The following is a 12,447-nucleotide window of genomic DNA, read 5'->3' on the forward strand; positions in this document are numbered from 1 at the left end:
ACCCTCAACTTCTGTCATCTTCATGATTTCATCTTCCAACTCCCTTGCCCTCTTTGCTTTATCCCTTTTTGCAGCTTCAAAACCTCTCAACATATTACCCATGTCTTTTTTTACTTGCGCATAAACTTTTTGACAACTAGCAACTTGCCCTGGTATATTTGCCAAATGCTGCTTCAAGCGAGTTATCCCCTCGGTTATTTTTTTACCACAAAAATTACAGGTCATTTCTCCTTTTTTTCCCGTAGGAGTAGCAAAATTCCATCCAATATCTTGACTTGGTTTATCAGATCCCCCTCTCGGCATTTTCAAATTATCAAATAATATACTGTAAAATAAAAAATATATTATCAAATTAATGTGCAACTTAAATTAAATTCAAATTAATGTGTAAACAAAAAATATATTATAATAAAGTAACTTGTATGTTGTAACTTGTAAGTTATAACTTGTAAAGTTCATGAAATTAAAAGGTATAATTAAAATTAAATTATATAACTTAATAATAAGTACAAATATATCAAATAAACATAAAATTCATAAATTTTAAATAGTAACTTACCTCAATGGAGGCTGGAAATAAGTATGGATTATGGAAGAAAAAAACTATGGAAGAAGAAGAACTGAAATGGAGGAGAAGTGTTGCTGCTGCCTGCTGGAGGCTGGAGGAAATGGAGGAGAAGAAGTGCTGCCTGCTGGACTGGAGGCTGGAGGAAATGGAGAAGAAGTGCTGCCTGCTGGAGAGATTCAAAGTGCTGGATGGAAGTTCAAGAGAAACTAAAGTAAAGACTAAAGAATAAAAAGAAGTAGAAAAGGTAGAGATTTTTCACGTGAAGCACAGGCTGGAGGCTGGAGCTGCTGCACAAACTCTGCAAGATTCCTGAGCTGCTGGCTGCTGGACAATAATGCAAGATTCTGATATAAAGTAAAGTAACGGCCGGTAACGGTCGTTACCGTTGCGTAACGGCCATAACGGCCGTTACGGCAACATTTTTCTCTTGCCGTTATTTAATGGCCGTAACGGCCACGGCAGCCTTCGTTACCTGTAAATAACAGCCGTTACGTTACATAACGGCCGTTATTTGAAACCATGGTTTTGATACATGTACAGGTTGAGCTTGGTTTCATGGAATGTTCAAGTTTTTGATATAATGTATGATCATGTATGGGATTTTATCAGGTACACAGGTTGTATAGTAGGCTTGCTACGGGTTCCGGCAACCTTAAGTCGATCTGAACCCTAGCGCAGGTAGCGGTCTGATTTCTGGGTCGTTACAGAGTGGTATCAGAGCCCTAGGTTCATATGGTCGGACCTAGAGAGTGTTGGGCTCATAGATGTTATAGAAGGGCAAGCACATTAGGAAAAATCATGTCCACTAGGATAGAATGTAGAGTTCTGTCTGATGAAAGTATGATGATGTTTAATGCCATGATAGTATGCATGTGCATTGATGATATGTTATGTATATAATGTGGGTTCATGGTTGTCCACATGAACCATATGATGCTAATGTGTATGTGATAAATGTTGTTTTTTCAGAAGACAGGATGCGAGGCTCACGTCGATCTGCACGATTGACCGGAGTTCCACCTGAAAATGAGGGCATGGATGCCCTTCCTCCTACTGCTCCGTCAAGAGCACGGTCGAGTAGGACTAATAGAGGTGAGACGTCAAGGGACCCCAGAAGGTCTTTTGATGTAAAGAGAAGAAGAACAGATCCAGGAAGGATATATGCGGATATTAGGGAGACAGTGGCGGATGATCAAAGAAGAGACGGAAGTCTGGGTGTGAGTTTTTCAGGAGAGGGTGTGGGAGAATTTGAAGGAGGCGCTCAGGCCTCGGGTTTTGCTTACCCACCTCAGTACCAACCCTACCCACAGGGATACGGGTATCCAATGGGAGGCCCATCGGATTTCTCTAGCTACCACCCGTACCCCTCACACATGCCCTATCCTCCCTATTACCCACCATATCCACCTTATCCCATATTTTCACCTCCACCCCTTTATTACCAGAATCTAGCAAACCCTAATCCAGGGAATGCTGCACCACCTCCTCCCCAGCAGAACCAGAAATTTCTAAAATCAAACCACCCAAACCTAACCCATCAGCAGGGAGCAAGGTGAAAATGACGGACTAGCTGAAGTTGGATGCTCCTAAGTATAAAACGGGTGATAACCCGTTTGAATATATCAAGGCAGTGAAGATAATAGCGGATGAGTTAGGGGCCAATGATAGCAGAGCCATTCAGATGGCGGGATTCACTCTTAATATTTTTTTATTTTTGCGACTTGCGTTGTTCAGGCGTGCACCTGTGCCTTGCAACCTTGTGCCTAGGCTCCAGGACCCCTTGATGCCTTAGTGCGCCTTGAACCTTTAAAAACTATGGGGCACATGATCCCAAACTCAAACTGATGTGGGATTCAGCACACTCTTCTCACACTTAGTAATTAATTAATGCGTGAAATATTTAAAAGAGACCCAACATCGGATGGGGAGACTCTGATACCATCTTAAATTTGGATTAGGTGTAAGTGCTCCAAACCTTATAAGGAGCACATGACATGGTTTTAAATAACAATCTGTTACGTTATGTTACGTAATGAAAAATGGAGGGTGGCTATTACCGATTACCTTGTTATTTAAAGGCCCCTTTGATTTGCATATGTAACGGTGATTTGCATATGTAACGGCTGTTACGGTCATTATGTAACATAACGGTTGTTACCGAATGTTTAGTAAAGATAACGGCCATCACCAATAATTCAATCCTTTTTTACATGGCAAACATAATGTATTTTGAGATTCCATTGAGATCCAACAATTTAAGAGCCCTTTTCTTTCAAAATCTCTTTTCTTTCCTCTCAAACAACTCATTTATTCCTATATTTTTCTTTTATAAGCTTAGATCCATATAAACTACTCCATTCCTTAGTATCTTTTTTCTAAAAGATGAGTTTATTTTTCTTTTTTTGCTTTTATTTTTATAATTTACTTTTTTGTATTTTTTTGTATATTTTTATTGATTAAAGAACATTTTGATGTCAGTTTTGAGTTAAAATTATACTTTGAATTATTAGTTTACCCAATATATAAAATAGTATGACTTTTTCTTATTTTAAATTATACTCAGAAATCTATTTCATTAAATTAATTATAAGATACCTTACATAAAATTTTACGCTCAAGTTTTATTAGTTAGTTGTTAATGGCTAATGGTAAATGTAGTTTATATTTAGAACAAGTTATAATACCTATGTTAGTTATTATAAATAAATTAAGGTATAGGTTTTTATAATTAATTTATGGTGTATTACTTAATTTCATTTCATTAGTTTGTTCCAATGATGTTTAACCTAAGTTATATAGTATACATTTGATGTATTTATATCTATTATATAGTGGTTTATATTATTCTAACTTATATCTATCAATATTAATTCATTTTATAAACTTTGCAAATTATTTAAAAAAATTTGCGTAGGGCAAGGTCGTTACTGTTATGTTACAGTTGTTACAAACCTATTTCCCTTACCTGCAACTGCGACCGCGAACGTGGCCACAATTTAAAATCATGGCACATGCCCCCTATCCCAAACCGATATAGGATAGAGACTGAAATACTTAAAGGGCGGCCTAACATCAGATGGAGAAGCTCTGATATCATGTTACATTTAAGTCAGACCTAGCTCTTCGAGTGAGTTAGACTTAATCTAAATTTAATAACTTGAAATATGAAATCTTCATTTTGAATGAATTTCTAAGTCTAACTAATTTTAAATTAGGGATTTTAAAGTTTAAATTAGGGATAAGGACAATAAAAGTAGTGTGATTTAAGATATATAGTTAATTAGATGATAAGAGTTGGGGATTGGAATAATAAGATTTAAGTGTTTTTAACATATGTGGTTAATTAAGGTTAAAGAATCGGTTATATAGATTTTAACTAAATATTTAAAAGGGTAAATCAACAACACATAATTTAAAATTGATTAGTCATAATTGTAAAAAAGGTTTAAAAATTTAAGTATAATATTGAAAGTTTTACCTATAATTATGATTAAACTTAAAATTTTAGACTTTTCTGTCCAATTTCATAAATTATCTTATATATTGGCTATAATTGTAACAAAATTAAAAGTTGAGATTTTGTCATTCAAAATTAAAAATTTTGGCTATAATCATGCCTAAACGCAAAATTGTGATCCTTTTTGTCCAATAGGCCTTGTATAGAATAAGATAAACTTCTAGTTATCGTGTTAAGATTAGGATAAACTTCCTAATTATTATTAAGTACCATAGGGCTTTTAATTTGATAATTTGTTATTATCAAGTATTGTAGGGCTTTTAGTTTGAGAGGGAGTATTATAGGAAGCCAACTATAATATGGTAGATAGTCCCTTACTAATTAGTTAGATTAATTTTTAAGGATTTACCTTCCTATTTAGTTAGCATAATTACAGGAATACTTGTATATAAACATGTATCACTTTTCTCTATTGAAATACATTAAATCATTCACTACAATCATCAAGCTCAAAGGCAAAGCTAGCTTCCATAAATGAAATTGAAAAATATAAAAGATGAATTAGTGGTAAAACTTACTTGAGTTTGCCACATCACATCTAACAAACATAGCAGTTGGAAATTCCAACTTGGAATGGAATTTGGCATTCTGTTTCTCAATAAGGGATGCAACTTCCTTCCCCTTCTCATCTGAGAAATCAACTACTGTCACAAATACTCCCTTCACCCCAAGTGCTAAACTGAGCACTTTCCCTACATGTAGATCACCACCAAATAACCAAGGTAAATAATTCCTATCTCGATCATAGAGTTGAAAATATTCCACGTATAACAAAATATCATGGTTCCACGTATCCTTAAAGTTATTAATTGCATCTTTCTTTTTCTCAAGCATGTACGGCTATAAAGGTAGGATCTATTCACAGCACACAATACAATGCGAGAAATTCATAATCATGGAGAAAGCAATTTATAGCCTGCAGCAATTGCATTGACGTAAATGCCTTTGAAGTTGCAATCATAAATTTCAATTATAAATATGCAAAGAGATTTTGATCTCAACTTAAATACCACGCACCCACTCCAAGTCATATCAACCAAATTTCAAAGCCAAAATCAGCATTAACAAAACCCCACAAATCATAACATTTCCCAGTTAAAATTCAATTCAGGTCAACCATCTTTTCTGTAATAGGTTTGTAAAAATATGTCTCGTTTCCCCCGGTTTGTATCTGACATATAGTCAGCTTGAATTTGGTCTTTGTCTAGTGTAAAGGTCTGGGTTAAGGTATTAATAGAAAAATTACAATCTTCATATGGTTGACTAAATTGGCCTTGTCTAAAAACACCTTCTTGTATTTTGATACCTTGTGTTGTATGTTGAGGTTTTGTATGTTGATCAAATGTATCCTCTATTGGTTTAGTTCCAGAAGTTTCTCCTACAAAAGGTCCTGGGTAATGTGGAATAGTGGAGTCCTCAGAGATACTTGTATCTGTCTGTATATCTATGGTATGTCTTCTACGGGAAGATTCTAAGGAATGTCTAGATGGTTGATATATACTAGGAGTGGTTTGTCTAAAAGAATTAGATCTTTTAAATTTTAATTCTACTGTTCCATCATTATTTTGAATAATATAATTTATTTCTGTATTTTCTTTAGCAGGTAAGCTTGGCATTGTTTTGACTGGATATTTCCATGTTTCTGGTAGATTGACATCTTTCCATTGTATCGCCTTTGGTATATTTATATTAGCTTTGGTTTGATCAATTTCCCAAAAAATTGTTTCTCCTGTTTGTCTATTATGATCAATGGCATTAGGACATAATCCTGTGTTCATGATTTTATAATTTAGTCGATAAAATACTTCATAAATATGGGATCCTTTTAACATATTATAATTATGTGTTAATATGTCTAATGTCAATATTTTCATTATATGAGGGTCAGTTAATGAAATTGTAAAATTAGGGAAACAGTTTGAATATATTGGTCCATTTGTTAAACTAGTTTCAAATAATCTAGATCTTTTAAATTTTAATTCTACTGTTCCATCATTATTTTGAATAATATAATTTATTTCTGTATTTTCTTTAGCAGGTAAGCTTGGCATTGTTTTGACTGGATATTTCCATGTTTCTGGTAGATTGACATCTTTCCATTGTATCGCCTTTGGTATATTTATATTAGCTTTGGTTTGATCAATTTCCCAAAAAATTGTTTCTCCTGTTTGTCTATTATGATCAATGGCATTAGGACATAATCCTGTGTTCATGATTTTATAATTTAGTCGATAAAATACTTCATAAATATGGGATCCTTTTAACATATTATAATTATGTGTTAATATGTCTAATGTCAATATTTTCATTATATGAGGGTCAGTTAATGAAATTGTAAAATTAGGGAAACAGTTTGAATATATTGGTCCATTTGTTAAACTAGTTTCAAATAATCCTAGTAAAGAATCTTTGTAATTAAGATGTCTACAGTCTCTTAATGCTACATGCATACTAGTATTTAATCCTTCTACTGTTAATGGTTTGATGGCAATTTGTACTAATCCTATATGCATGAATCTATATCCTTGATTAATATATTTTAATATAGTCTTTTTACTTAATAGACTCATAGATTGATTTTCAGAATATAAAGGTACTACTTTTTCTTTTGTTTTAATCGCTCTGGCTGATTTAAAATCTAATATACCTGTTTTATATATTGTATCTATTGGTGTTTTGGGAGGTTTCCAATTTGTTAATTGTTGATTATTCCAAATACTTTCTCTAGATAAAATTGTTTTACTATTATCTGTATTAATATTTAAATCATTTATGAGTTCGTCATCTGGTTGTCTAGACCTAGAAGATCTAGTTCTTCTAAACATATTCATATTAAATCCTAGGGTTTTCACATACACTTCCTTCTCTACTCGCACTGCAGGTCTTACACTCTTCTGCCTGACTTATGGCTTTCGTGACACAGTTACAACCCTAAAACTTAATTTGAATAGTGTAAAATAGCTAGATTCTTCAATGGCTCTGATACCATAATTTCGATCCCAGGTATGATTTAAATATTTCTCTGATTTAAAAATTATTATCTCTTAATAATTGGTCTAAGTAGGCTATAATGCAATTAAATAAGTCTAGTGTTCTTTGTGTTTCCCTACAATCACAAAAATTGTTATGGTTTGTTATATGTCATTCATACATATGTGTTCCTTGTCTTACTAAGCAATGTCTAAAAATTTCTACTTCACCTTTATTTGTTAAGTCTATTAAACTTAATTGTTCTAATGCGCTTATTATAAATCTCATTTTATTGATGATATATTATAATTTCTAATAAAGAATGGTAAAGTATATAAAGAGACACTCCATAATACACATGGTATTCAGTAACATATCAATTATCTAATTCATAAACATAAATTAAAATTACATATTCCATTATTTGATTTAAAGTTATAAAATATCAAGAGTACAATAAGGATCAATAATGTCAATAGTATACCAACTTTTACAATCATAACAATAATATAAAATATAAAATTGATCATAAATATGACAATAAAATATTTCTATTTCAATGTTCATGGTTTCTGTTGTGCCAGATCAGTTTGAACTGCAAGCACAGAGCATACTTATTGGTCAGGGTTCCTGCACTGTTAACCTGGAAGCCCAGAATTAACTCAGAATGATAAACGTAGAGAGAGAGAATGGTTTGCCGTCAACACGGACTTATACAGTAGCAATTGTATAATACAAATATTATTAATACAAAATACAAATACAAATTACTTACTTACAAACTTTGTTTAAACATAAACTGCTACGTTCCAGTTGTAGTAAACTTGGAACTCCTTACAAATTGAAAAATAAGCTAAAAGCATGAAGTACATAGAGAGAGAAATTTCTTTGTGAATTTCGGTGTGTCCTTCTTTGAGTATGAGAGTGCCTTATATAGGCGACGGACTTCAAATTTTTCTTCATTTTGGTTGAGCGGTCCGTGAGTTGGCTTTGTCTTTTGCTAGTAGTGCTTTGTCGAGTCACTTGTCTTTTTTGCTTTTCTTTTTCTTTGTCTGCTTTGTCTTTTTCTTTCAGTGCTTTGTTGAGTCACTTGTCTTTTTCTCTTTTTCTTTTTCTTTGTCGGCCACTTGTTGTCATTTCGCTTTTTTCTTTGTCGGCCACTTGTTGTCTTTTTCTGGTAAATACTTCTTCTCTTTGTTGCTTACATCATATGCCTTGTGGGTCCTGTGTGGGCCATTTATATCTCTGCTTGTGTGAAAAAATCATCATTGTCGTTGGAGAGATCTATAGGAGAAGAGACAGAGCTTTTGGTTTCTTTTATTTCTTCCAATAATTTGTCATATTCTTCTTCTGAAGTACATTTGGCCATTTGGGCCATGACTTGTTGTTTCCTAGCTAGGAATGTTTCTTGTTTGGTAATTTGAATTGGGCTCAAGGTTTTACAATATTGCGGTTGAGAGGACAGAAATTGGTCTACAGCTTTTGGGCTACAATTATTTGGATCGGTTTTAGTCCACCATTTTATTTTGTATTTGCGAACTAGATTTGGTATTTGAAAATTATCTAGGGTTTGGTCTTTTATTTGGTATTCTGACATATAAATCCATGGGATATGAAAAAGGTAGGAATAAATAAGCCATTTAGGAGATGTGATAATATGATCCGGTAATTGTGCATTATCAAAAAATTGATCATGGGCTAGGTGAACTGATTCGGGTATAATACTTGAATCTATACCAAATTTATTCCACCAATAATGGAACCAATAAGGTATTGGATAGGGAAAGTCATCAGAGATATAAAAGAAAAATGAAATAGACATTTGGTCATTTTGCTTTAGAAACGTTCGTTCCCAAGCACTTTGATAATCATAGTAATTAAATTTGGTTAATTGTCCATTGGACAAAGAAATATCTTTACTTTTGTGAGGCTCTTGTCCCCAATCGGCAATGGTGAGGCGCCACCAGTGACAAGAGCTGATAAACCTGGCTTGATCTCCATAAAACTGGATTTTGCTTCTGGCTTCTCAATAGTGAGTGTGAACGAGAGAAGATGAATCAGAAAGAAAACCGTGCTTTGTTAGTATCCACGTGCGAGTGAAAAGAACAATGCTGTGGTTTTCCTATCCGTATTCTGCCGTCAAATTAATGAAAATAATGAGACCTCGGTACCTCTTTGTAACCTTTTCTGGAACACACGGTTGGATAGGTTTTTTTTTAATGCATTTTATTTATAATATTTAGTTTTTATAATATAAAAAAATTTATTAATTAATTTTCTTAATTTAAAAACATATTAAAACATAAAAAAACACTAATTAATTAATTTATTTTAAAAATATATTCAAACGTTTTTAATATTTTAAAAAAAATTAATTAATATTTTAATTTATTTTAAACCGTTAAATATTTTTAAAAAAATTTTACTATTTAATCTATAAATATTATTATTATTAACAAATCAGTCTGTATATTTTAAAAAATTTATTAAAATATTTTTATCTCTTTTTTTATCGATAAAATAATTTTTTGATTTTTTTTATGTTAAAAATAAATAAATAAAATTTAAATTCAATTTTACTTTTAAATAAAATCTCTTATTTAGTTTTTGAATATTGTCATTATTAATAAAAAAAATATAAAGATATAAGTAGAAATAGAAGAAATATTTTTAATAGCAAAGAAGAGGAGGCGTCTATAAAAAGAAAAAAAAATAACTTGATTTTTTGTAATATTTTTAATAGTAAAAATAGAAAAAAAGAATATTATTTTATTGACAGAAATAAAAGATAAAAACGTTTTAATAGATTTTTAAAAATATAAGTACTAACTTGTTAATAATAGTAATATCCAAAAATTAAATAATAAATCTCTCAATTTTAAAAGGTTTAAAATGTTTTTAATGTAAAGGAACTGATTAATAAGTTTTTTAAAAATTTAAATAATTAACTAATAAATTTTTTAAAATCATAAAAATATAATAATCAAATATTTAATGGCAAAATTAATAGAGAGAATAATTAATAGACATTTTAAAATGTTATAAATATTTTAATATATTTTTTAAAATTAAAAAATTAACTAGTGAATTTTTCATATTATAAAGATTAAGTAATATTTTTTTCTCATTTTTATATAAAACTATTACATACAGTTGGTAATTCATTTTTATTAACATAGTTAAAATAGATTATTTTTTTAAGAGAAGAACATTATAGGATTTAATTTAATTAAATCATGAAAAATAACTTATTTTTCTCATATCAAAGAAAAAAATATTTAATATTTTAACTTTCCATAAATTTAAGAAAAAATTATCAAACGAATAAATAAAATTTTGGTACTTCTTGAAAATTTAAACTTCATGAATTATGTTATCCACAATCAAATAATTCTAAATAATGACTAAAATTGTAGTACCTCCATCTCATAATGGTTGTTCAATCTTTTCTTTTCTAATTATTTTGAAATTATTATTCACTTTCCTATTTTTTTACTATAATATATAAATCGATTATTATAATTTTATTTAATTTTATTTAACTTTTAAAAAATTTCTCAAAATAAATTTTAATATTTAGTAAAATTTAATATTTTTAAAATGGGTATAATTATAAAATTAATAAAAAATATTATTTTTTAATATATATAAAAGGATAAAAATTAAAAATTATGATACTGAAAGAATATAATCTTTTATATTTTCTCCAAATAAATTAATATAGTTAAAAATCTAAATTTATCTATTTACCATATAACAGAGCCAACAATATTAAATTTTAATTTTTAGTTTAAATTTATTTTTAAATAGATATTAAAAAACTAAATAAAACTATCACTTATTTAAATTTTAAATATAAAATCTATTCAATCTATTTTATTTTATTTAAGTTTATTAGTATTTTAATAATAATTAATGATAAATTTGGATAAAAAATTAAAATTTCATATTTTTTAATTTTGGGGTCAAATTTAATTTTCTCATCAAATTAATATATCTATTGATCTATAATATATTATCTTTTTATTTCAACTTATTTCACACTTTTGTTTATACTCATTATATTTATGATTTAATTTTTATATATAATTCTACTTTTATATAATATCATTATAATATAAATTACATTTGATTAGATATACATTAATTTTTATTAATAGGTTTTATTATTGAATTTATGATTTTATATAAAAGTTAAATGAACCATTTGTGTTTTTAAGACAAAAAAAGAGAGTTTTTTACTTTTATTTTTTTAATACATTTTATTTTAAATTATAATAAAATTAATTAAATATAATTTAAGTATAAAGATTAACAACTTTATATTTATATAAATTATAAAATTAATTTAAGTTTATATTTAAAAATATATAAATTAAATATTTATAAATAATATTAATTTTATATTTTTTTATAGATAATTAAAAAAAATTAATTATAAGATGTTATTTGAATAGCTAATTAATTTTGAGCTTTTGTTATTATAATACTAAACTATATTATGATTATACTTTACATATAATTCAAATTAGATAAAAAATCATAATATATATATCCATTTTTAATTATAAATATGATAGTAAAATATAATTTTCTTAATTATATAATAATGTTTTTATTTAATAAAATTAGGATTTTTTAAGAAATTATAGTACAATTATAATTAAACTAAAAGAGTTTATTACTAATTAACTATGTTCTAATGTGATAAAAATTTTAAAATTAATAATTTTATTTTTATATTTTAGATAAAATTATTTATTTTAAAATTTAGTTATTTATAAGACTGAAATTTTATATTCTATTATTATAATATCAAATTATCATATTTATATCCAATCAAATTTAATTAAAAAGATCATCATAATATAAAATTAAGAAAATATATTATTTTAGTTAATTTATTAATTATGATAAAATATTATAAATATTACAGTAAAATATAAAACTTTAATTTATATAATAATATTTCATGTAAAATAATGTTATTAAGTGTATCACTTTTTAAAAAGAAATATTAAAATATAATTATAAAATAGATTATACGTAAAATAAATATTTTATTAATAATTAAATTTATTTTATTATAATATAAATATTAAAATTAGTCATTTTTATTTTGCGTAAAATTATTGATTTTAAATTTAGTAATTTATAATTTAAAAAAATACAATAAATTTTTTTGTTATTAATTATTTTATTTATAATTATTTTTAATATAATAAAAATATTATTATTTGTATAGTATATATAAATTATAACTAAAATAAATAGTTTATTACTGATTATCTTTATTCTATTGTGATAAAAATTTTAAACTTAATAATTTTATATTTTTATTTTATATAAAATTATTAATTTTAAAATTTAATCATTTATAAAACATTATTAC

The 12,447-nt window shown here is 27.8% G+C and overlaps 1 protein-coding gene across 2 annotated transcripts; it reads right to left on the reverse strand.

The window, feature by feature from the left end:
• Window positions 1–3: 3 nt before the first annotated feature.
• LOC122721293 (15-hydroxyprostaglandin dehydrogenase [NAD(+)]-like) lies at window positions 4–9,149 on the reverse strand. Of its 2 annotated transcripts, XM_043958039.1 has the most exons (4): window positions 9,009–9,149; window positions 4,814–4,819; window positions 4,604–4,778; window positions 4–325 (listed from the first exon to the last, which is right to left on the reverse strand). In XM_043958039.1, the coding sequence occupies exons 1-4, from the start codon at window positions 9,054–9,056 to the stop codon at window positions 306–308; spliced, it is 249 nt and encodes an 82-aa protein (XP_043813974.1). In that variant the 5' UTR covers window positions 9,057–9,149; the 3' UTR covers window positions 4–305. The 2 variants fall into 2 exon arrangements, with proteins under 2 accessions (XP_043813974.1, XP_043813973.1); XM_043958038.1 differs by lacking the exon at window positions 9,009–9,149 and having other exon boundaries at window positions 4,604–5,198.
• Between the last annotated feature and the right edge of the window lie 3,298 nt (window positions 9,150–12,447).

This window comes from Manihot esculenta, chromosome 7, assembly GCF_001659605.2.
Source record: "Manihot esculenta cultivar AM560-2 chromosome 7, M.esculenta_v8, whole genome shotgun sequence".
In the NCBI taxonomy this organism is placed as follows: domain Eukaryota; kingdom Viridiplantae; phylum Streptophyta; class Magnoliopsida; order Malpighiales; family Euphorbiaceae; genus Manihot; species Manihot esculenta.

Bases quoted from the DNA above. Each gene is read 5' to 3' on its own strand.
- LOC122721293 (XM_043958038.1), bottom strand. From the start codon at position 4,919: ATGCTTGAGAAAAAGAAAGATGCAATTAATAACTTTAAGGATACGTGG. The intron at 326-4,603 runs GTAAGTTTTACC...TTTATTTTACAG, and splicing joins ATGTGATGTGGCAAACTCAA to TATATTATTTGATAATTTGA.